The sequence below is a fragment of the Glycine max genome, chromosome 2, assembly GCF_000004515.6.
Source record: "Glycine max cultivar Williams 82 chromosome 2, Glycine_max_v4.0, whole genome shotgun sequence".
Classification (NCBI taxonomy): domain Eukaryota; kingdom Viridiplantae; phylum Streptophyta; class Magnoliopsida; order Fabales; family Fabaceae; genus Glycine; species Glycine max.
In genome coordinates, this window is record NC_016089.4 from 27,402,880 (window position 1) to 27,427,992 (window position 25,113).

The 25,113-nt window shown below is 30.9% G+C and overlaps 3 protein-coding genes across 3 annotated transcripts; all 3 read right to left on the reverse strand.

The window, feature by feature from the left end:
- Positions 1–242: 242 nt before the first annotated feature.
- Positions 243–5,397, reverse strand: LOC100805368 (probable carboxylesterase 15). Its single transcript, XM_003518974.4, has 2 exons — positions 4,546–5,397; positions 243–767 (listed from the first exon to the last, which is right to left on the reverse strand). The coding sequence occupies exons 1-2, from the start codon at positions 5,235–5,237 to the stop codon at positions 461–463; spliced, it is 999 nt and encodes a 332-aa protein (XP_003519022.1). The 5' UTR covers positions 5,238–5,397; the 3' UTR covers positions 243–460.
- A 3,869-nt stretch (positions 5,398–9,266) lies between these two features.
- Positions 9,267–17,205, reverse strand: LOC112997613 (uncharacterized). The gene is made up of 3 exons (XM_026125726.2): positions 16,817–17,205; positions 9,803–10,575; positions 9,267–9,724 (listed from the first exon to the last, which is right to left on the reverse strand). Exons 2-3 carry the CDS (start codon positions 10,572–10,574, stop codon positions 9,267–9,269), a joined length of 1,230 nt encoding a protein of 409 aa, XP_025981511.1. The 5' UTR covers position 10,575; positions 16,817–17,205.
- On the reverse strand, positions 10,662–16,788 carry LOC100803756 (L10-interacting MYB domain-containing protein). The gene is made up of 2 exons (XM_026125727.2): positions 16,411–16,788; positions 10,662–11,327 (listed from the first exon to the last, which is right to left on the reverse strand). Exons 1-2 carry the CDS (start codon positions 16,741–16,743, stop codon positions 10,791–10,793), a joined length of 870 nt encoding a protein of 289 aa, XP_025981512.1. The 5' UTR covers positions 16,744–16,788; the 3' UTR covers positions 10,662–10,790.
- Positions 17,206–25,113: the final 7,908 nt, after the last annotated feature.

Genomic DNA, 25,113 nt, shown 5'->3' on the forward strand with positions numbered 1-25,113 from the left:
TTATTGTAGATATTTTTTAAATAATATAATAGTTTTTTGTGAAATCATTGTAATTTACAATAAGAATATAATAAAATATTATACTAACATTATAATATACGGTGATCATATATATTAATTTTCTACACAAATATAATTATCTATTAGTATTTAACAAGTATGATATCTTATACTATATATTAGTATTCATAATTTTTGTTAAATAAGTTATATACCAAAATCAAACTTAAGACAAAAATGATTACTACGTAAATTAACTTTTTTTAGAATATTAGTACAAAAAATCAAACGATAGCAATTAAAATTTTACAATGCAGCATTTTCAATTCCATGTGCAACCTACGTACATTTTATTACCCATTTTACCAAACTAGAAAACATGGATTAACTTTAAATCACTACATATGAAAAGCCTAATCCCCTTTGATGATCTTCAGTGTTTCACACATATATATTCTAATTAATGAGAATTTTCAAGCATGAATCGTTTAATGATTTGCACGACCTCTTCCGCAGCCTCTGAGTGCGAATCATGAGTGAGAAAGCCATGTTCCTTCCCCTTAAACTCAATGTATTCAATGTTCTTCCCTAGTTCTTTTAACCTTGTTGCATAGTCCACTGCTCTGTCCTTCAGCAATTCATTGCCACCAACTATCACTAAGATAGGGTCAAGCTTCACATGTCCAAGGTTTGGACTGTTAGCTCCAAATGGGTTCGCCAATGGGTGATCTCTTGTCTCTCCAATAGGTATTGACAGCCTCCAAAATCTGTTTGAAGGAAGAGATAAACCCTATCAACGCATATAGAACAGTTCTAATGCTATATATAAAGAACAATGATAAATGTTCATTCCACATTTTGGAGTGAATTAAAGTGAAAAAGAGAGATGAGAAGAAAGAAGAAAAGGTAGAAAGAAAGTGATAGATAGATGTGAGGATACAAGGAAGAATGATTGAGATGAAAAATGAAATAGAAGAATATGTGAATGTATGTTAAGTATATTCCATAAACGGAGTTATAACAATATAGGTTCTTACACATTTTTTTTTGTGACCACTAACGATACTAAGAATTGAATCTAAAAATTCATGCATATTATTCAAACTTTTTACTACTAAGTTGATCCTAATTAGTAGGTGATCACCAACACATTCTTTTATTAGATACATTTTTTTATTATTTGAAATTTATTAAAAATTATAAAATTATGAGTAAAACTTATTAAATAAGAAATGAGACCCACCAAATTTTATGTTTTTCAATAAATTTTAACCAATAATAAAAAAATATATTTAAGAAAGAATGTTGCTCTCATTTTTCTATTTCATAATTGATGGAGAACAAATCTTAATCAAAATTTTGAGAATTATTTTCGCGTGTAATTGTAAAAATAATTTTTTTACCATATATAGTTATATATAAATAGTTAAATTAAAATTAAATAAACTAATCTTAATTATTTTTATATAATATATATAATTAAAATTTGTTATTTTTATAAAAATTAGTGTGAACAATTCTCATATGCTTACTTGAATTACCCAACTCTCTAAAAAGTGGATTGCCTTGTTAAAAATTTGTAAATAATTTTATTGTTTGAGAATATGACAACAGAATTGAATTTTAAGTGATTCTCCACATGCTAAATAATTTTTCTTTTGGTGTAGTACACATATTCACCACTTTCTCATTGTGTACCCACATCTTTCATAGGTATTAGGTATTTTCCAAATAAGAAAAAGTTTTACTTTGCACGTGGAATATCATAATTAATTAAAATTTTAAAATGTTACTAACCTAGAAGACAAGTAAATATAACTAAAATGGTGTACTTTAAATAATATAGAGGAATAGTTTTTCTTTTCAGAGACACGTAAGTATTTGTCATTATAACATTTAATATGCATGCTGATCTAATATTAGAATATTCAACTCAAATATTTGATAGCGAAGGCTATACATATATCACGTTTATTATTTGCGAAACATGATACGGCAAGTGAAACTTTTTATTTAAAAATATTTTTTATGTGAAAATAAAAATTATTATTTATTTTTAAGTAATTAAAAATATTTATTAAAATAAATTAAATATTTTTTAATCAATATTTTTAATACGTTCATTAACTTAATTTAAAAATATAATACAATATAGAAAGACTTACTGCGTTTTAGGCATCTCCTAAAAAGCTAATTACTTCACTAGATAAAACTTCCCAAATTATTTTGTTCATTCAGGATGAAAACTGATCGACTTTAAAGTGGGTTGATTACAAAGAAATTCACTTTTTTTCTCAGTACTATTTTAATAAAAAAAAATTTACGTTTGGAGTATCTATTCGAATATTTCTCATTCACACATCAATTTTAATGAAGTAAAATTGTAATTTTGGTTCTCCTAGTTATTTTAATTTTGTTTTTGGTCTCCCTATAAAATTATTAACGCATTTAGTCCTCGAATTATGTTCAACCACGTAAATGTAATCCCCAAGTTTAGATTTAGACATTAACTTGTTATAAGGAATGTTGACTGTCACGAGACATATTTTGATTGGACGATGACTGTCACGTGTCACGTTCTGATTGAACATTGACAACAATACATTTTCATCGTCTATAGAGTCAACATCCAATCAGAACATAACATGTGGCAGTCATCGTTCAACCAAAATGGGATACGTGATAGTCAACATTCATTTGTAACAGTCAACCTTTAAATCTGGACTTAGGGACCACATTTATGGGGTGAAACATGACTGGAGTTGAAGAAGTAAATGATGCATCAATAATTTTAAAAAAAGACCAAAATCAAAATTAGAAACAACTAAAAGGACAAAATACAATTTTACCTTGTAATTAATACCGTTTGATGTTTAGCTGTATAACTTTTAAAAGATGATATATTATTTTATATTTTGATTTATCAATCCTTTTCTTGTTCTGCTTGTAAAGTTATGTATGTATAGCATTATATTAAGGAAACTTAACATGTATAGCATTATAAAAAATTAATTATATTATGTTCCCATTATAAACGTTTCTTTAAATAATTTTTAATCATTTGTTAATTTTTTTATCAGTAATTTTAGTTTTTTTAAAAAAATTATTTATTTATATTTGAGATTATTTTTGAGTAATAAAAATAAGTGAGGAATGAATAAAAAGTTTTAAAGCGATTAAAAATGATAATGAGAAATTAATGTACTATAAGTTAGCAAAAATTTTGAGAGATAAAAATATAATATGAAAAAATTGTGAGACTACAAAATTTAATTAACCCTGAATAAAATTATAATAACAAATATCTAAATCAAACTATTAGTACAAGTTCCGTTAGTATGAGCCATTCAAACTGGAAATAATAATTACGACAGCATATGAATTTTGAAAGCAATGAATGGATAAAATCATAAATCAATGATCATTTGGCAAATAGCTGAGGTGTAAAAAATACATGATACAGGTCATGTGATAGAAACAAAAATACTAAAATATATATAAAGTTAATGTAATAACTGAGGTGTAAAAAAATTAAAATAAAAACAAATATAATGAAAAGTAAAAAATATAAAAAAAAAGTTTATGACAATCACGTTTCTCTTTCTCAATATTTGTTGAACGTGGACCCGGTGGCACCCAGATGTGACATAAAGAAGTGGAAGACGACTTTATAGCAAATGTTCCTATGGCTTTGGGAATGACATGTTTGAATTTTGGCCTTTCGAACCATGATTAATATTTTGATTTGCTCACGTTCCCGAAACTAAATAAAACAAAATCATTATATAATTTCAGATTGTTTTAGAGATTAGACTTAGACATTATGTATGTAAGATACATTGAATGTCTAATAGTCTTTTTTTTCTTTTTTTGAATTAGTCTTGGTCCAAATGAAAGTAACATGATGAAATAAATTCATAAAATAACTGTATATTAAATTCGTTTTAAATTTCACAATTTTTTAATTATCATTTTAGTTTACCTAAAATAAATGAGTATTTTACATTCTAAATGCTTAAAACTAGTATTAAAAAAAACTAAACATGCATGGTGGAAAAGAATTATCAAAGTTGTTATTCATTCACAGTAATATAAACGAAAATTTATTTAAATTATTTGCTTTTTTCTTCTTCTTTTTTTGCACCGGTATCTTAAAAAAAATCTTATAACCCTGTTTAAAATTTAGTCATAATTAAAATTTTTCATTCCTTTTCAAGTGTGTTTTGTATGTATATATCAAATCTGTATCTAGTTCCACAAATTCAGCCGACATTGTTGATAGAGTCACACCTTGAGTTGCCAATAAAATAAATAAAATATGAAGATTATATTACTTGTCATATATGTGTATTTTATACATTATATATTTTGTACTTATCTAATTACAAATATAGTGAATAAAAATACACTTTTAGCTAAAAGAAAAAAGATACCGTTGAAAAGTTAAAACTTCACTCTTTATACTTCCATATATGATCGTGAGATAAGAATAATTTTTTTTTCTCAAACTTTTAGGAAAAGCGTAGTTAAATTTTCAACCCTTACCTGTCGAGCAACTCAAGGGTCAGCATTTGTTCCGGTGGGCCCACCTCCGACCTGGTCCGAACCACCCCACTGAAAAACGGGCCCAGCAGAACGTAACCTCGTACGCGAACCGGATCCATCTCCCTCGAACCGGGTCCGAGCTGAACCGCCAAGTGGTGCGCAATGTTCCCGCCAGAGGAGTCACCGAGGATGAAAGCACGGTCAAAGTCAACGCCCCGGGTCACCCACTCATCCCCGCCGTGGTGGCCCTGTCGCTGGAGCCACCGCAGGGCTTCCACGCCGTCATCCACTGCGGCGGGAAGGCGGTGCTCTGGAGCGAGGCGGTAGTCCGGGGTCACCACGGCGGCATGGAGGCTCGTAGCTAGGCGCACACAGCACGAATGAATGTGTGGCCACACTCTCGAGCCGAAGCAGAAGCCGCCGCCGTGGAGGAACATCACCACGGGCAACGACTTATTGTTGTTGTTCTTGTCGTCATCATTATTAATGTTGTCGTCAAATTTAGGTTTGTAGAGACGGAGGTGGAGGTTGAATTTTTTGTGGAAGAGGAAGTCTTTGAATTGTACGAGGTTGTCGTGTTGGGTGGGTTGAGGTTGTTCTTGGAAGTTGATGTTGGAACGCAAAACGGTGCCGTCGCTCAAGAGTGTGAGGAGGCCCATGCAATCCTCTACTACGTGGGGAGGGAAAGCCATTTTAGTGAAGAAGAAAACGTTGTTTTGGTGAGGGAAAGTGAGAGTGGTGATGAGGGCTATAAATACAAACACCTAAGAGGCGAATATGGCGCTACGTTGGTGACTTTGTTAGTGGGATACGTACGAGAATGGAGGGTTTTGGTATCACTGTGGTGTGGAACTGTCAAAGTCCAGCGTTTGTTAAGGCCATAAATTAATTAGGTGAAAAGATAAAAACAAAATTGATTATTAGCGGACACCCTAGTTGACACTTTTGTTGTTTAGTAAAAAAAAAACAAAGAAAATAGAGTGAATGAATATAAGAATGATGAATAAAATATAAGAAATAGAATGGATGAAAAATAAGGACGATGAATGAAATATTTGATAAATAAAATAAAAATCAAGATGTTTAATTTAAGATAAATAGGAAAGAGATAAATAGATAAATGAAAATAAGTGAGAAATAAAATAAAAATAATTAATGGGTTTTTATTTCTCTCATTTCTCATTTACTTCTACTAGACACACTTATCTTTTTTATTTTTCACCTTTTTTTACTCTTCGCCCTATTTGTTATTTCTCCTTCACCAAGTTAATAATGGTGCAATATGATAGGTGAGATATATACCACGATGTGTATTAAGAGAAGAGAGATAGAGCCATTAAAAAGAGAGAGAAGAGAGATAGAACCATTAAGTGTTTTTAGTTCCCCGGCTTATTCTCTAATTTTTGCACTAAGAGAGATTAAAAACATATATTTTATTAAAGTTTAGAGACTAAATTACACGAAAGTTTAGAAACTAAAAATAAAATTCAATCAAAATATAAGGTCTAAAATTGTATTTTATCTTAATTTTAAAAATAATTATTGTAAAAGTTAATAAATTTATGATATATAATAATATGTAATTATATGAAAATGTAAAATTATTTTTTATTTTGTATACCCTCTTTTTAATTTCATGAATTAACTTGGTGTGCTTGACCATCTTTTATTTTAGAAAATGGAAAATAAAAAACGGAAGTAATACAAATCACTTCAGCTCTGCATCCCAGAAAATATGCAAATTATTCAACATTATTAATTTGGAAGCCTTAAAATCAGGGCAAAGGAAGCCTTAAAATCGTCATCCTCTCTAACAAAGTATTAATAACATGATCGCGGAGGTTTCTATTCAAGTGGACCAAAAGGCAAAAGTTTCATTCACTCCCAAAAAGCCAAAGGACTAAAGAATAATGCACAAATACGAAGAAAAAGGTTCCATTCAAGGATTACTACATCACTATATATAAGAAATGGTAATTTAAATTTAAGGCGGCAATAACATCGACTAATAGTGGAATGGCTAGTTGGAAACTTGGAGTATTACCAGAAGAATCAAAAGAGTCTGCTCAACGGGCTTTACAAGATGAAGCTCAGTAACGGAATGCCGTTTCAGTTGAATGATTTTGATCAATCAGAATTCTGAACTGGGTCTGTTCAACCGGCTGGTCCGGCTCTACTTGATGAAGCGGACTAACGAATGCCGTTTCAATGAAATGATTTTTTTTTTTTTTTTACTATGTTATTGATGCAAAGTTGTGATTAATTTTTGTAGAAGAATATTGTTGATCATTTTTAACAGAGTCTTTCTTTCTAATGAATTTATTTTTTTTTCATTCACATACTCATGATTAACAAAATAGAGTCCAATTTCACTTATTGGTTCAATCAAATTATTTTTGCCTTTTTGTTTTATCATTTTAGAGAATAAAATAAAAATTATACATTCCAATATATTTTATATTTATTTGTTTACCAAATTAATTGGAAAAGTCGTGGACGGTCGTGGACGGATCCAAGAAACTTTACTAGTGGGGCAAGAAAGTAGTATATAATATTTTTACAATAACAAATTATATATTTTTATAAATACATAATCTTACGATAAATAAAATTCTAATTACTTAAATTTTTACAAATTACAATTGATTCAAGATATATAAACGACAATATAATACTCTAACCAGTATAACAATATTTTTTTGTCATGGATCAAAGATACACTGGCAATGCATAACTGTCACTAATCCAAGTAACGAATTTTCATACTAAATACATTAGTTATTCCTTTATACATGAACACAATCAGATTTTACACATAACTAGTCATAAATATGTAAATAGTCAATTTTATCTAAAAAAAAGTGGATTGCTCTTAAAATTGTTACTCTCGTCACTTTAGTTAATGGAATTAAAAAAAATTAAAAATATTTTAAAATTGTAATTTGTCAATCAATTAAATTTTCTATCAAGTGAGATTCATATTCTTTAATGAAAGGAGTGATCGGATACGATGATGGTTAACATTAAATACGACAAAAATAATTAAAATTTATATATATATATATATATATAAATTCAAGATATAATATAATTTTTTTTACTTATATTTAAGATAAAAGTAAAGGAGTAACCAAATTTTAACTAAGTTAACTCTATTTAATTTTATTATTTTAAAAATACCCTCAAATTAGTTTGAGTTTTATTTTCCAAGAGAATGGCATGCTCCCAATAAATAAGTTCCAGGAGAATATATATGACATGCTAAACAAACATGGATAATAGTATAAAGGGTCTTTTTGCCTCTACTTAGGGATGGAAATGAATCGAACAACTTGTGAAAGGTCTTTGACTTGGCCTATATAAAACTTGGTTCGACTTCACTTGTTTATTATAAAGGTCAAGTTCAGGCTTTTTAAAAAGTCATAAAAATACCAAATCCAATCTATAAAAAAAACTTATTAATCTTAACAAGTCGGTCTGTTTAATTAATAATAATAATAATAACTACTATTATTATTAAATAAAAAAATTTTAAAACTCTTCATATTCTTATAAAATAATAAATAGAAAATAAAAATATTTTTAATAATAATAACCCGTAGGCATTTCACTTTTACACATGTCTCTTTGCATTCTCACATTCTTAATTCATTTTTCTTTACGAAGTCTCTCACCAGTCACCACTGTCCACCCGCTACTGCACTCCTACATACTCCATCAAACCATCACAAGGTATTTGTTTTGTTTTGCTAAAATTTCTTACGCTGTTATTTGCTCCCTTTTCAATAGATTAAATTATTTTTCCTGCAACTTCTTTTTAACTCATTCTATATACTTATGGTCGTACTCCGTGCAGGCGTGCAACTATTGTTGTTGATCCTGCAGAGCCTACCCAAAGGTTCAGGCCAGATTGTAGGGAGTGGGCCATACGTTTTTGTATTTCTATGAGAAGCTCTACGTTAGTGGTTAGTCGAAACTTCCTATTCATTGCAACTACTTTTAGACTAGCAACAAGCCAGAAGTAAAAGAATACGAGTCTGTTTGGATGCACTATTGTAAAAGATCTTATAGAGAAAGAACTTATCCGAGAAGTTCTTATCTGAAAAGATACTTTTTCATAAGTTAATTTGATGTTTGGATGAAAAATTCTTAAGTGCTTATTTAAATTAATATGGTGTTTGAATAAAATTGTAGAAGATCTTTTGCATAATTAAAATTACCAAAAAGGATATTATATACTTTGACATTATTAAAACTAATAATTAAATACTTAAACATTATTATATAATTATTAAATGTCTTAAATAATTAAATATTATTAAAAATAATAAAAATTATTTTCTTCTTCTATTTCATTTATAAAAATATTTTAACTTTATCATTATATTTAAAATATTGTTATATATTTTCTAGAAATTTTGATTAAAAAATAATTATTTTTATAAAAATAAAATAAATGTATCTCATAAAAATATAGTTATACACCTTTCTACATAATTACTTTTCATATTTAAAATCTAATTAATTTATTGTTTTAGTAATGTTGTCACATACATTCTAGTTTATAATTTAATTATTATCTATGTAATTATAATTTATAACAAAATATAAAATATCATTAACTTGGTGATAATACGATCAATAATGTCTTTCAATATAAAATTGTTCAAATGTACCCATACCATAAACATGCAACCTTGTAGTATTAAAAAATAAAGAAATTAAATACGTGTTGGAAACATATTCTTCAAAGATTCTCTAAATCGTTCCATTTGTAGAGTATTTTGAGCATTCGGTTCTTCCCATGTTGTAATACTAGGACCAACTTCACTTTCATCCTCATCACTATCTATATCTTCATCTAGCGAATCAAATTCTCCATCACTCTTGTCATTTCTTTGAATAAAGTTATGTATAGCCATGCAAGCAACAATGATTTGGTTTTGTGTCTTCAAAGCAAAAGGTGACATATTACCCAATATCTTCCATCTTGCTTTACATAAACCAAATGCACGTTCAATTGTACTTCGAAGACTGGAATGATAATAATTAAAAACTTCAACTCTTCCCCTGATTCTAGGCCCAATTCTAAATTGCGGGAGATGATACCTAGTTTTCTTGTACGGTCCTAGAAAACCCATAAAAGTAGGGTAACCAGAATCAACAAGATAATATTTACCTAAAGAATAAAATAATAGAGCATGTTAGGACACAAAATTATAATGATACATATTTATAATATATAAATTTTAAGTACCTTGAGGAGGATGTGAAAAATGCAATGCAGGCTTACGTAAAGCCTCCATAAATATCTTAGTATCATGTGCAGAACCTTCCCAACCTGCCCAAACAAAAGTGAAACACATGCTAAAGTCACAAACAACCATGACATTAGTGGTAGTGTAGCCTTTCCGACCAATATAGACTCCTTGTAGATGAGAGGGAACACAAACTCGTATGTGAGTACCATCTATTGCACCAATACAATCCCTAAAGTAAGGGCGATATCTGGCATCTTTTAGAATCTCATCAGGAGCATCCCTAAATGATGGATCAATAGGCTTAATTATATCCTTTGCAAACATACACACAGCTTCTAAGACATTATGGAAATGTCTAGATATTGTTTCACCTGAATGTTGAAATCTTTCCTCACAATTACAAACAGAACCTGGTTGACTCAACATGTATAAAAATAAGCCAACTTGCTCATAAATGCTGACATTTCGAGTTTTCTTTAAGTTGTACTTGGTTTCCAAGATATCACATAATTCAAGAAAGACAAGTTTCTTCATTCTAAACATCTGATAACAACGTATTGGATGACCATTTAGAATTTCAGATACCCAACGATGGCCTGTCATGCTTGAATCTCTACATGGATTTTTCACAACATATTTCATGAAGTAATTGGTAACATTAGCTACAACAAACATCAACACTTTGTTCTTCGTAATGTGATCTTCATCGTCAGATGAAGAATCATTTGATGATAGTGATGAGTCATTTGATGATAATGATGAAGACATCCTGTAGAAGGAAAAAAAATCATAACACAACTGAAAATAAAAAAATCAAGAGCCAAACCATAACTAATATCCATAACATAGCCAAAATTAAAATCAAAGATCCATGACATAACTGAAATTAAAAACTAAGATCCATAACACAACCAAGGTTCATAACCAAGCAAAACTAGCAAGTGTCAATGATATCAAATAGAGGAGAAACTAAGGAATTTGTGCTTAAGTTTCAGACTTGATCCATCCAAGTTGTAGCTCAGGCCCTTCTAAAGCAACAAAGGTGATCCTGTTTGCCCTTTTTTTCATAAGTTTAGTGGCTTTGTAAAATAGTTCACTCCCACGCTCAAGTCCTGGTAGATCTTTCAACTTTGCTACACATGCAGTAATGCTAGTTGGGTCTTGAGCAGATACACTAGATTCAAATGTTTGAATAATACGATCTAATTGTGAGGAAAGCTTGGCAGCAACCCCAATTCTTTTATCACCCTCTCTTCCTCTCTTCCTCTGTCCATTTTCCTTTGCCGAAGACGTGTTCTGAGTTGTCGTGTCTATCTCAGGCTCATTCACTTCCATGTCAGTGTTATCATCAATGTTATCATTTGTCTCTTCTGTTCTTGTGTTGAATCCTTCATATTGTCTTGAATCTTCAGATGGTGCATATGCTGCAAAACCAGTAGCAATAGTACCTTTAAAAAGGAATTCCATCTCAGGTAAGAATTTGAGGCCTTGCTCTCTAAACTTTGCTACTTCAGGATCCTCCTATAAAATAAAAAATAAGAATTATAATATATATTTGGCATGAGAATTAAGAGATAAAAATCAATCTCATTATAATATATTTGGTAAGATTGACATTCCTATATAATTTAAATTAAGCAAAACCAACTTTTTAGCTGGCAGAACTTGTGTTATCACGAATAATCAATTTGGTGACCTTCGAGTGTTATCACGAATAATCACTATTAAAGAAAAGGACAAGTTGAATTGACCAAAAGAATAAAAGAATAAGAAATGGAGAGGAGTCACTAGTCAGTACAAGTAAGCAAAATAATTTAATTAGGTGCAACAATAAATGTTATAAACTTTTTCTTTTTTTTCTATAACGTGTTAGGAAATCTCCCAAAGCATACATCACTACCACCATCATGCCTAGATGCAGATTGATTGGCCTGTGGGACACAATATTATAAGAGGTCAACTTGACAAACCACCCAAGAAATAGTCCAAATTGTGCAAGCAGTGAAATTTGCAATGTAAAGAAAATTAGACAACGTGATGACCAAACTAGATCTGGTGTCTTAATAAGCAACGTAAAGAAAACTAGACAACGTTACAAGCTTAGCAACAACCTTAATAAAGCAAGCAGTGAAATTTGCATTTATATTATTGTTCTCTGCATTGACATTAAGTAACCAGTGACTCAACGAACTTAGTGGAGGGTGAACTAACTACCTGCCAAATACCACCAATAAAAACGTGAAAGGCAATGCTATCTAATACTAATATGCTAATATAAAATATTTGGTTTATCTTTTAGTTTTTTTCTTTATATGAAGTTAGACCAAAAAATTTTTTAAAAATTATTCTAAAAGTAAAGGTAACTTTTTAATAAATAATTTTTTTATAAAACTTTAAAAGAGAGACAGAAACTAAAAAAAAAGTTAAACATTGCAGAAGTTCCTACTCCAGAAGCAGAGTGGAATACTGAAAATATGCATATAATTCAAGACCAAACAAATTAGCAACTTGCCTCTGCAACATACAAGAGGCTCAACATGACATAATAAATCGAAAAACCTCCTTGAGTGCCTCACCGAGTCAAAAGAATCATGCATATATAGTAGTATAAAAACAAGGAGATCAAAGAAAAATATGACAATCAATGCATATAAATATGTAATAAATTAAACAATCATTAAAATCTGGCAATGCAGAGGCTACAATATCACACAATGATATTATGAACCTAGACAATGAAAGGGTAAAGTATATTCACTCCAGGCTCTCTAAGAATTTGGGTCGAGAAAATAGTGTGAAGGAATTGGATTCAACTACCCTACCCACCAAGTCTGATAGCCATTTTGGGTCTAGAAACTATTTTGTTGTTGTTGGTCTTGGTAAACCCAAGAGGGACTTGTCACTCATTTTTGACACAGGTAGTAATCTTACATGGACTCAGTGTGAACCCTGTGCTGGTTCTTGCTACAAGCAGCAAGATGCAATCTTTGATCCATCAATGTCAAGGAGTTTCCTTGTTGGTTTTGTAGAAGGTCTAGTTCTTGCTGTTCTGATTCAAGCTCAGGACCAATCAGGTTTGATAACAAATTAAAACATGAACTTCAATATAGAAATATTTAATTTAAATTTTAGGTGAGGCCTCAAATCCCATGCATATATATACATTTCTATGTGTTTAGGATTCATCAGCATAGACTGCAGATCTCCTGCAGATTTAAACTACACTGAGTCAACAACAGGCATAAATTATACTTCAGATGCAAATTTCATAAATACTGGTGTGAGTGGGACAATAGTATCTGAACTTAGAAATGAGGCTCTAAATATCTGATCAAGGCTGGTTTTTTGTATGGAAACTATGATGGCCCCCCAACCCAAATCCTTGCTCTTTATTTCCCAAGAAAATGGATTTTCAGTTTTTACCACTTTCAATTTTGGGTTTTGATTGGGCATTGGGATTGTTGGCCTTTTGGATGCTTTCAATTGAGTACAAGTCACAATTTTCAAACTAGTGTGTAAAGATTGTGTTACTTGGGCTCCTGATTTTTGGTTTTCTTTATCTATACCACTCTTTCCTTACAAGATCCTGGAGGACTCAACCAACTGTCAATACCTCCCTTTATTCCCAATTTGAAAATTTAATTTTGGGATTAGCATTGCATTTTGCATTAGTTCTTCACGTGTTTTGCTAGTCTCTAGGTTCTAAAACTGCAGTGTGTTAGGTATATTTTAGCAAATAGTTTCTGAACGTGCTTGTCAATAAATTCATTCTGCCATTTCAATTTTGAGCCTTCTCTTCTTGCTGTTAGTTGGATACAGCCTTATGGTGTGATCTGTTCTATTGTATGCCTGCAATTCAGCTTTCAAAAGCTAATCCTATATATCTTTCTTTTTATAATTTCTGCCAATAAATTGTTCATTATACATGATTTTTCTGGTTTTCCTGTATCTTGCTTGTGAAGAAAATGTTTCTTCTATTTGACTTAGTAATGTTGTACTGATTCTTTAACTGCAAAAAGCTTAACAAACATGCCATAACTCATAAATTGTACTGATTCTTTAACTGCAAAAAGCTTAACAAACATGCCATAACTCATAAGTTTGTTGACATAGTAACAAGATCTGCTAGTGTTCAATTCATTAGGAACCTAACAGAGGAATAGTAATTCAGAGAGTGTAAAGATAATTTGTGTCTTTATATAAAGCAAAGAGTCTACATAGGCTTTTACCCCAGAAATAGAGGCTTGACAGAACAAAACATCAAACTACCAGTTGCTGATTGTTCAGGTATAAAAAGCAGGAAATAATTGATAATTATGTCCCCATTATTCAAGTTAAGGATCTTGTCATACAGAGATTGAGGTTTAGCTTTTATAGTACAAGCTAAGACCTTTCAAATTATAAGACCTTCGATCTACGTCTCTTAGGAATTCCAAATTACAGCTATTAAGCACAAAACACAATTTGCTCGAAAGCAAATTACAAGGAAACAACGCCTAAAACATTATTCTTGACTCGTACTAACCCGAGTCGTTAAGGTTCTGTTTGGACAATTATTCTATTTCATTTCATACCACTATTTTATTCCAACCTTTCATTTCACCCACCTTCAGTTATTCAAACATAGCCTAAGAATCCTTGGCCTTACAATTAAGAAACTTAAATACATAACACTAATCTAAATTGTAATGTACCTATAAACAGAAGCCACAAAAATTAACTGATAATTTTAATCATCTTTTCTACTGCTTCTGCATCAATATCTTTCCGGTACCTTTTGCTGGAGTTATCAATTATGGGTGAGTTTACGATTCAGATTAGCAATGACCTTGTTAACCAGCTTGTTAATGATATGGTGCCGAAGAAAAAAACTAGAAAGACTAGACGGAAGGTGGCAAGAGAGACTGAAAAGCCCTAATCTAATGAAACTATAAAGCCCGACAGTGCAGTTACTCCAGGGTGGCCAGTGCAGTTCCCTTTATTTCTACCTACAACATTGCCTGTACAACCTTCCCATTCAGAGTTAGAAGGTATTCAGTCTATGCTTCAGGAAAAGAATATTACCACCTCTCTTTCTCCAACTAATCATGCCTTGACTACATCGGTATTGGCCTCTTCTCCTATTACCAACGCCAACACCACCATGACACCTCAAACACCCAACTTGCATCTTCTTCAACACCCCAATATTCTGATAATATTCCCTTCTTTAGCATATCCTACAAGACTGGGAATCTGAAGACACTTTTGCTTCATGGGGGACAGGAATCAAAGTTTGAGTCTGCAATGAGGAGAAGAATAATGAAGTTCCTCAACATTTCTGACAATGACTACTTCATGGTTTTCACAGCAAACAGAACCTCAGCTTATGACTATGAGAATGAGGCAGTGGAAGCAATGATTAGTTGCTCAGAGAAGAGAGGAGCCAAGGCACATAGCGGCACCTGCAAAACCAAAAGAAGGTTCTGGAAGTGTGGAAGCAAAAGGACCAGTTGATAGCCTTCAAAGTAAGAAAGCACAAGATAGTGGTGAGAATGGGGGGTTTAACATTGAGTGCAGGTGTTTGGATCAAGTGGACTCTTTGGGATTGATAATGATCACCAATAGAATGAGGTACCTTATAAATTGGCTGGTGAACTCCATGATGAAGCTGAAGCACCCTAATGCAGAAGGGGTTCCCCTAGTCAAGATTTATGGTCCTAAGGTGAAATTTGATAGGGGACTTGCTTTGGCTTTCAATGTGTTTGATTGGAAAGGTGAAAAGGTTGAGCCTGTCCTTGTACAGAAGCTTGCTGATAGGAACAATATATCTCTCAGCTATGGATTTTTCCATCATGTTTGGTTTGCAGATAAGTATGCAGAAGACAAGGGGAAAGTTCTACAGACCAAAGAAGGAAGAGTCCAAGGAGTTACCACCAACAAGAAGAAAGATAGAGATGAGCTAGGAGTAACTGTGGTTACTGCTGCATTAAGCTTCCTGGCTAATTTTGAAGATGTATATAAACTATGGACTTTTGTTGCCAGGTTCCTTGATGCTGATTTTGTGGAGAAGGAGAGATGGAGATACACAACTCTCAATCAGAAAACAATTGAAGTTTAATACAATAAATTTCACCTCATTCTTCTGGATTGTGGAACACAGAAGACTCAAGAGTGTGGATCCAGATGAGGATTTCAAGAGGAGAAAATAGTTTACTTATCCAATCATTTTGTTGATTAGTTCATAAGTCATATAGACAATTCATCAGTCAAATATATTTGATTTTACTTGCTTCTTCTATTTTGTCCTTGCATACATATTCAGGCAAAGAAATCACAGCTAGAAAATTGAATATACCCTTCTATTTATTCCCAAACTGACAAAAGTGTAAGTTCCAGCACTAGTATATTGAGCAACTATTCTTCAATGATATGTATGTCTATTTAACAAAAATAAAAATAAATAATAGGCGAGGTTGGTTCTACCTCAGTTTTCTTGTCACTACACTGGTTGCAATGGTTTTCGTTGAATAACACATAAAAATCAAAATCAAAATCAAGAATCACACATAAAAAACAAAAGAACAAAAGAAGGCTGCAATGGTTTTCGTTGAATAACACATACCTGAATTTTGGCTTCCCACCATTCATCACTAGCTGCAATGGTTTTCTTCTCCCCATCCCAGCCAAGACCTGTGTCCTTCCCAATAAGCTTGGCCCATAATTGCCATTCCTTTTTCAAAGAATCCAACCTATTTCTGAATTGCTTATATTCATATCTCAAATTTGTTGTCTTATTGAACTTTTCTGCAATATTTGCCCAACCAAGCTTAGTGAAGTGGTTGTGAGGTTTATTTCCAACATTCACCTCTTCTATGCACACTTTCAACATAATCTTAGTATTTTTATCACACCATTCTGCTTTCTTTCTTTTCACAGGAACTTGATTGAGAGACATTTCACAAGCTTAACGAAACAAACAAAAGCATACAAAGGAAGAAGAAAAAGTGACGAAGGAAGAAGAAAAAAACCTGTGATGCTAACAAAGGAAGAAGAAAAAATGACGAAGGATGATTGGAAGAGATGACCAAGGATGATCGGAAGAGATGACGAAGGAGATCGGAAGCATGGGAGAAAAATTTCGAGGAAGGCACAGCACGACCGTTCTCAGGAACGAGAGAAAATTTTAGGGTTCAGAAAAATGAGGAGGGTATGCTTGTCATTTTGAAATTTTCTTGAGGACATTATTGTCCAAGCCTTATTTTGGGATCAACTTCCCGAAAAGGAGATTTGAGAAGCTGGAAATCAGAGCTTAAGAAAAAGATCTGCTAAGAGCTTTTGCTTTTGTAAAAGCTAAAAAATAAAAAATAACCAAACACTCTTAAAAAATAAAAAAGATCTTTTTTCAGTAGATAAGATGATAAAAGATCTTTTGGGCCACATCCAAATGGGCCCTACGTCCACTATTCATCTTTTCTACCGAATCAAATCAAAGTATAAACAATTTAGACTAAAATAATCACTCTATATTTTACAGGAAAATAACTATACTACTCTATGGTTGCTTTTCGACAAAATTAGACTAGTACAACAAAGTTTGGATTCTTATAAATTAGTATGAAATGACATTATGAGCTAATAATTCATAATGAGTAATTTTTTAAAAATTATTGGACTTTTTTATGTTGAATATGTTGTTGCCCAGAAAAGGGGAAAAACACAAGCTGGTATATGCACCTAAAAAACAAAACATAAGACAATTACACAACAAATTAAATCTCTCTTATTTTATTACACAAATATCTTATAATATAGTATATAAGATATGACTTGAGTAGACTAAGATGAAATTATGGTAGATATATTATTTTTAAAAATATTTAATATAATTATATATTCAAAAATTGGATTAAAAATTGTTAATTTAACTAATAATAACTTAAAATGATACACTCATTTTTTATCAGCTAGTTTTTTTTATATCAAAATATACTCGTTTGATGGTGTTTAACTTCAATTTAATGTCACTTTTTCCTTACACTACTAAAATAAATTATTTTTCTTTTATTGGTGGATATTTTCTTCTCAACATAATACTCAAGGGCGAATTATGAATCAAACTTTAGATTACTTGTGATAGCGTGCGAAAAGAGGTAAAAATAAAAGTATGAAAATGTATAATAAAATAAGTTGATTTCCTTTTCTATTATATGTTATTTTTTATTGTCATAGTATTGGGTTCTTTTACTTTTTAAATATTGATATAAATATGTTATTAATTTACTTTCTACATTTTACTTTTTGATGAGTAGTGAAATGTCTGCATCTACTCCTATGGCTGGTGGCAATGAGGATAACAAAGGTAATGATGCTGGAAAAAAATAAAGAACTAGGAGCAGAGGCAGTTATTAAGAAGAAAAGGCAAAAAACATCAACAGTTTGGAATGACTTTGATGAAGTTGAAATTCCTGGAGTGGAAAAAAAAGGTTGTGTGCAGGTATTGCAAAGATAAATTATCTATAGGTAGCAAGGGTGGAAAGGGAGGTAGCACAAGTCATTTACGGAGACATTCAGAAAGTTGCTTAATAAGGAGGCTACAACTGTCTAAAGAAAAGAAGCAACCTATCATCCCCTTCCAGCCTTCTAATCCAACAAACCCATTTCTAGTTCCTGGAATAAGATACTCCAATGAGAGGATGAGAGAAATAATTGCTATTGTCGTGATGGTTCATGAGCTACCTTTCAGCATTGTCGAGGATGAAGTATGGATGTGGGCATTACAATATGCAAATTCTGAATTTCAAAAAATAAGTCGAAAAATAGTGAGAAGTGATTGTTTAACATTATATGAAGCAGAGAAGAAACAATTGAAGACCTTGCTGAAAATTGTTAGCAATATTAGTTTAACAACTGATATGTGGAAATCTAGTCACCAAGTTGTTGAGTACATGGTTATTACAGGTCATTTTATGGATGCAGGTTGGAATCTTCAAAAAAAAGTCTTGAGTTTTGTGAAGGTGCCTGCTCCACGCGAGGAATTGATGTGGTTGATGTCATTTTCAAGTGCTTAATGGCATGGGAGATTGAAGACAAAGTGTTTTATGTGTCTATCGATAACGCTTCTTACAATGACTCATGTTTGAAGAATCTTAAAGAAAACTTATCATTGAGCAGAAAGCTGGTTTTGAATGGTGATCTGTTTCATGTCAGATGTTGCACACACATATTAAACTTATTGGTGCAAGATGGCCTCAGTAAGATTAAGGATATCATTCAGAATGTTCGTGAAAGTGTGAAGTATATTAACCATAATGATTCAAGACTAAAGGCATTTTGTGATGTTGTAGAACAAAAACATCTAAAAGAAAGAAAGCTCATCATTGATTGTCCCACTAGGTGGAATTCCACATTTCAAATGTTGTCAACAACATTGAAGTTCAAAACTGCAATTTCAGCCTATAGTGAAAGAGATCCACACTATACTTATGCACCTTCACATGAGGATTAGGAAAAAGTGCAAAAGGTTTGTACACTTTTAGAAGTTTTTAATGTAGCTACACATATAATCTAAGGTAGTGAGTATCCTACTGCTAATTTATATCTTGCAGAAGTTTGGAGGGTTAAGCAAGTAATAGACAATGCATTAGAGGATACATCTTTTTTCATGAGAGAAATGGCAGGTTCAATGAAGGTAAAGTTTGACAAATATTGGGGAGAATGCAATATGTTGATGTCCATTGCAAGTTCCATGTTGTTAACATATGTTTTCCATTGATATACAAGTCTGAAGAAATTGCAAAGGAGAATATAGAGAAGGTACAAAACTCACTTCAACAATTATATGATGAGTATGTGACTTTGAGTATCAATGAATTATCCTTAAATGAAATGAATGATACTGGCATAAATTCTTCAACTACCTCTGCATCTAAATCTTCTATTGTCACTGGATTTGATCAAATAATGAACATTGTGCGTGCAAATGAAGCCATCCCTCCAATGAGATCAGAATTAGAGGATTATCTTAAGGAGAATGTTTATATTCCTGAAACTAGTAACTCTTCTTTTACAGTGTTAGAGTGGTGGAGGAACAATAGCCTAAAATACAAGGTTTTATCAAAGATGGCGGATGACATACTAGCTATTCCAATATCAACAGTAGCTTTAGAGTCTACATTTAGTGTTGGGGGTAGGGTAGTTGATGAGTATCATTCTAAACTAAATGAAGAATCTATTGAAGCGCTCATTTTCCCTTATTGTGAAGGTGAATGAAAAGCTTGAAGAAATCATCTTGAAGATAACTTGATTGCAGATGATTTGTAAATGTAAGTTCATTGTTGAAGTCGCATTATAATTTTTAGTTGTATGTGTTTTAGTGACATCTTGGCTCATATTTTTGTTGCTACTACGCAAGTTTATCTAGTTTATGTATTTAAACATTTTAATAGATACTTAACTATGTCAAATTCAATTATTGTTATAATTCTAGTGCTGTCAAAATGTTAAACATCATGTTTGTGGTAGAAGTCTGCACTTTAATTTATTGGATTAAGGGTGTATATCTTGAATTATATTTTGTTTGCTAGCTTTATAGCAACTGACAGATTAACGATGATTATCTATACCATTTTTATGGTATTATGAATGACAGGATGAAGTGACATATAAAGTGCTTAGAGAGTTCATGTGTATGTGGAAAATTTTCAAAAAGAAAAAGACTCAAGCTAAAAGGATATTGCAACCAGATTAATACTTTCAAGGAAAAGAATGTTTTATAAAGACATTTTCACACAATTTAAATATTTTTGTTTGGCTATATTAGTATAAATCATCTCTAATCCATACATTTTTTTTAATATTATGCTCTTTTTTTTATTTTCTTTTGATATACTTTGTGTTTTAACGACTTGAATTCAATATGATTTTGTTTATTAATTATTTTTGGATTTGTACATTACTTATACAAAATTTTATAAGTTTCTTTTTTTTTAGTTAGTATTTCACCAGGTTTTAAAATAATTAATTGATCAAAGACGTCTTTAAGCAAGCTTTTAAATAGGCTCGTAGGTCAAACCAGACTTTTATGTAAGCCGAGCCGAGCCTTTAAAAAAAGGCTATGGCAGGTAATGAACCAAGCTCAAGCCTTGTGTATTCAACTCAAGCCGAGCTCAAGCCTAGTAAAGCCTGGCTTGACTAGGCTCATTTCCACCCCTATGACTGCACACTTCAAATATAAACTCATTCATAAATATAAAGTGTGTTAGGAATACATTTTATAATATATTCATATTAATACATATTTTTTTATTGGTTTAAATTTATTCAAAATTATGAGAAAAAGTTATTAAATATTTTTGTGCAATTTCCAAGAATTTTGTGTAATTTTCAAGAATTTTAACCAATCAAATAACACATGTTTAAAAAAGTGCATTAGAAAATATGTTACTAACATTTCTCTTACAAATATTTTTAAGTGGAAAATTAAAGATAAAAGACACTCAAAAGTAGATTGGGACCTCTCGAAGAGGAAGACATAATGTCATGGATATATTTTGTCGTGTAGGTGAACTGTTAGCTCCTATTTTCTTTCCATTTAGATTTTTAATATTAAATGATATCAACTAACTTTTTAATAAGTGTAAAAATAATTATTTTTGTTTATATAGATGTCAAGAGAGAGTATTATTTTTCCAAATTTTCCCTTAAAATTAAGGGGAACCTATTCATTTTCTCCAATCTTCATAAGAGAGAAAAAATGACAATTCAAAATAACATTTATTATAGATAAAAACAAATAAGAGTATTTTAGTTAATAAATAATTAATGCATGAGAGAGATGAAATAAAATCGTATAATAAGGGACAAAAAAATTATTAAATATGTCTTATAAACAATGAAAATTCCTTTTTATGTGTGGTTTAATGTTGTTAACTTGTCATGTAGAAAAAAAATTATTGATTATAATAAAATGGTTATAGAATTTCCTTTTTTATCCATTTTTTCTCACTCCACAATAAATACATATATAAAATAATAAAATATTAAAAACCAAGTAAGAATATACTCCTTCCCGTATTAGATTATATGATACTTAAGATTTTAACATAACTACTAAAAAATATAATTAATTTGTTGAATTTCAACGAAAACATAAAGTAAATTTCTAATATATTTTTTATCTCTCTAATTAATGACTTATTTTTTTTATATAATACTCTTAGTAAGTATTGATTAAGAATAATTTAAAAAAATATTTAATGCGGGTTTGATTTTGTAAAACAATATTTAAACAATTTTTTTCTCTAAAGGAGGTAGTAATTAATAAGAATACTAGTTGAATGCCCGTGCGATGCAAGGGGTGGCATTTTACTGTAAGTGACATAAACATTATGTAGACTGTTTGTAAAAAGGATTGATTGTGTTGTAACTTTTAAAAATTGTAGGAAATAATATGAAACAAACCTAGAAAATAGATAAAAAATTGAAAACAAAGATGACCATCAAAAGAGATAGATTCAAACAATAAATATAAAAAGTTATAAAAAATGTTTTTTGATGTATAAACCAAGTTTGAGTGTATATTAAAAGTTTCAATCATCAATTGTATTGTTAAACAACAATCAATAGAATGAATGTGTAAAGATAAGCCCCGTGCGAACGCTCTGACTGACATTTTACTGTAAGTAGTATAAATATTGTGTAGATAGTTTTTTTTAAAGGATTGAGTGTGATTGTAATTACAACAGAGAATATATCAGATGCTTATTAAGAACAAATTTTAAATAACATAAGGAGATAGTTAATATATTGTTGGATACGCATATCAAATGTTGTTATCATGATCCCATGCAAATAACGTGGCAGGTAGTGCGGGTTTAAAAATGATGTTGTTTGCTTTACCATCTTTAACTTTTTTATATACTGGTTGCACTTGCACTATGTTCTTGGCCGAGAATAGCAAACAATCCGAGAACGACAACTGTAAAAAAGAATGCCAATCATAGGTATCCGTCAACAGTAACTACAGGTGTAGCACACGGATAATTGAACAAAACATGTTAACATCAAAGTTTAGGTGTTATCTGCATTTGGAATAGGGAAAAGAAGAAATGCTTAGAAGCGTGAATGCTGACATTGTCAGCACAGAATGCTGCCATAAATCGCATTCTTGCCATCCAATGTGATGGGCCCTATAGAAAGAGATTTAATGTAATCAGTAATAGAAAAATATAGGGAGTAAATTATTTATAAATATGTAGACAAAGATGCACCCCCAAAAACTGCCAAACCATCAAAGTTTGCCCATAGCCGTATTTGTTGTGTAAAGAGGATGCCTTTAGGGGAAAAATTCCAATTAATAGTACCGTCAAAGATCAATGATACAGGATAAGAGCAAATATTGGAAGGAGGAAAGTGGAATATATACTAATGTTCCTAAGATTAAAATCAAGTATGGCAAAGTGAAAGATACTTACAGTGATAGAGGAACATCTTGATGTACTCATCTTATTTTTTGGAAGTTTAAGGTTGCACAGAAATGACTTAACAAATGCTTTGATAATCAGTTTTAAAGAATAAGTAATATAATATTAAATATAAATATATAGAAAATAAGTGGGGCGATGTGGTTGGGATGTAACTGGCACAACAATTAGTAATGGAAAGACACGAATTAAATTATGACCCCTCGAAGCCTGTTCCAAAGTTCAATGGTTAATAGTCACAACGAATAGTTATTAATGTTGGGTTGAGTGTTTGGCTTTTACACTTCCGTAAATTGTTTAAATTAATTATTTTGTATTATCAGTGCATATTAATGAATGGTAATGATGATATTTCCTCGGTTTAGGTTTATGATTAGACACAATAGATGGTAGCATTGGGAATCAAAGGTCGACAATCATGGAGGATATTAATCAAATCGGTTGTCATGTCTAGAAGTATAATAATTACTATGTACTGTTATGGGCACACCATGGTAAAAATGCAGCGAGAAATAAGCAGGGAGATTTAGATTTGCACAGTCATGGGGGGAAAGTCGAACAAAGGAGATCCGTAGGCACATAAATCATAAAATGTTTGGTGCAAAATAAAAAAAAGACACAGAGCATGTAATACATACCCACAGAGAATGGACAGACCATAATTGAAATAGCCTCAACAGGAAAATTCCATAACTGAAAAATAAAGGGTCAATAGATTGGCCATGTGATACCATATCAATTGAAACATGGGCCAACAATTTTTTAAAGTATAATGATTGTGATCATAAAGCATATTTTTGATTCAATGATATTGTTTTCATCTAGCACATGATTCACGGTGTAAATGTATAAAGTTTCTAACGACATCGTTCATGCCAGACACTATGGAATACATACCCACAGAGGTCAACAGAACCCCCCAAAAAAGCCACAAACAGAGAACTGTATAAGTAAACAAAAGAAGGAAATGGACATGCCAGAAATTGAAATGGTCTCAACAGGAAAAATCGATAATTGAAAAACAAAGGGTTAATAGATTGACCATCTGATAACGTATCAATTGAAACTTGACCACAATTTTTTAAGCATAATGACTGGGGTCATAAAGTATATTTTTTATTCAATGAAATTGGTGATGGCAGACATTGGCAAACAAAAAAAAAAGAAGGTGTAACATAACGACAAAAACAAATACAAATAAATATGCTAATTAATTAAACGTTAATAAATTGATGATCATAATAGCAAAAAAAAAATAAAATACAAAATTCAAGCTGATTTGAATAATATGTTAAAATTGATAGTGCAATATTTTAAATTGATTGTTAAGTGCCTACTAATTAGGAACAAATCAATGCCTAAATTCCCATCATTTTGATATCCTAACAGAATATGATCATTAATTTGAAAATTATGATAATTTTCATATCCTAACAGAATATTTAAAATTGATTGTTAAGCACCTGTTAATTTGAAATCAAAACTAATAAAAATATGAATAAAATATGTTTGTTAATTGGATGTCAGTCAATTAGCGCAAAATTAATATTGAGTTGCATGTAAGGAATAAAGTATGATTTTAAGGTTGTCATGGAATTTGTGATAGAAATCACATGTACCTAATTTTATTATTATTTATCACTCCTCTATTTGTTTACCCCTTTGAAAATCACATGCACCTGAGCCTTTTTTTTATTTTAAAAATAGCAGTTTTTTATTCTTTGAAATTAGTACAAAGTCTCCTAAAATATTAGGATGAATGTAAATGTTTCAAACAAACATATTTTAAAAAATACCATTTGCAACTAAAATTATTAAAATTAATTTAGAGAGTATACATGGAT

What these genes read in the sequence shown, in the direction of transcription:
- LOC112997613 (XM_026125726.2), bottom strand. Translation starts at nt 10,574, where the DNA reads ATGTCTTCATCATTATCATCAAATGACTCATCACTATCATCAAATGAT. An exon ending in TTTTTCACATCCTCCTCAAG is followed by an intron (nt 9,725 to 9,802) that starts GTACTTAAAATT and finishes TTTATTCTTTAG; the next exon opens with GTAAATATTATCTTGTTGAT.
- LOC100805368 (XM_003518974.4), bottom strand. Translation starts at nt 5,237, where the DNA reads ATGGCTTTCCCTCCCCACGTAGTAGAGGATTGCATGGGCCTCCTCACA. An exon ending in ACCCTTGAGTTGCTCGACAG is followed by an intron (nt 768 to 4,545) that starts GTAAGGGTTGAA and finishes TCCTTCAAACAG; the next exon opens with ATTTTGGAGGCTGTCAATAC.
- LOC100803756 (XM_026125727.2), bottom strand. Translation starts at nt 16,743, where the DNA reads ATGTCTCTCAATCAAGTTCCTGTGAAAAGAAAGAAAGCAGAATGGTGT. An exon ending in GGTGGGAAGCCAAAATTCAG is followed by an intron (nt 11,328 to 16,410) that starts GTATGTGTTATT and finishes TTTATTTTATAG; the next exon opens with GAGGATCCTGAAGTAGCAAA.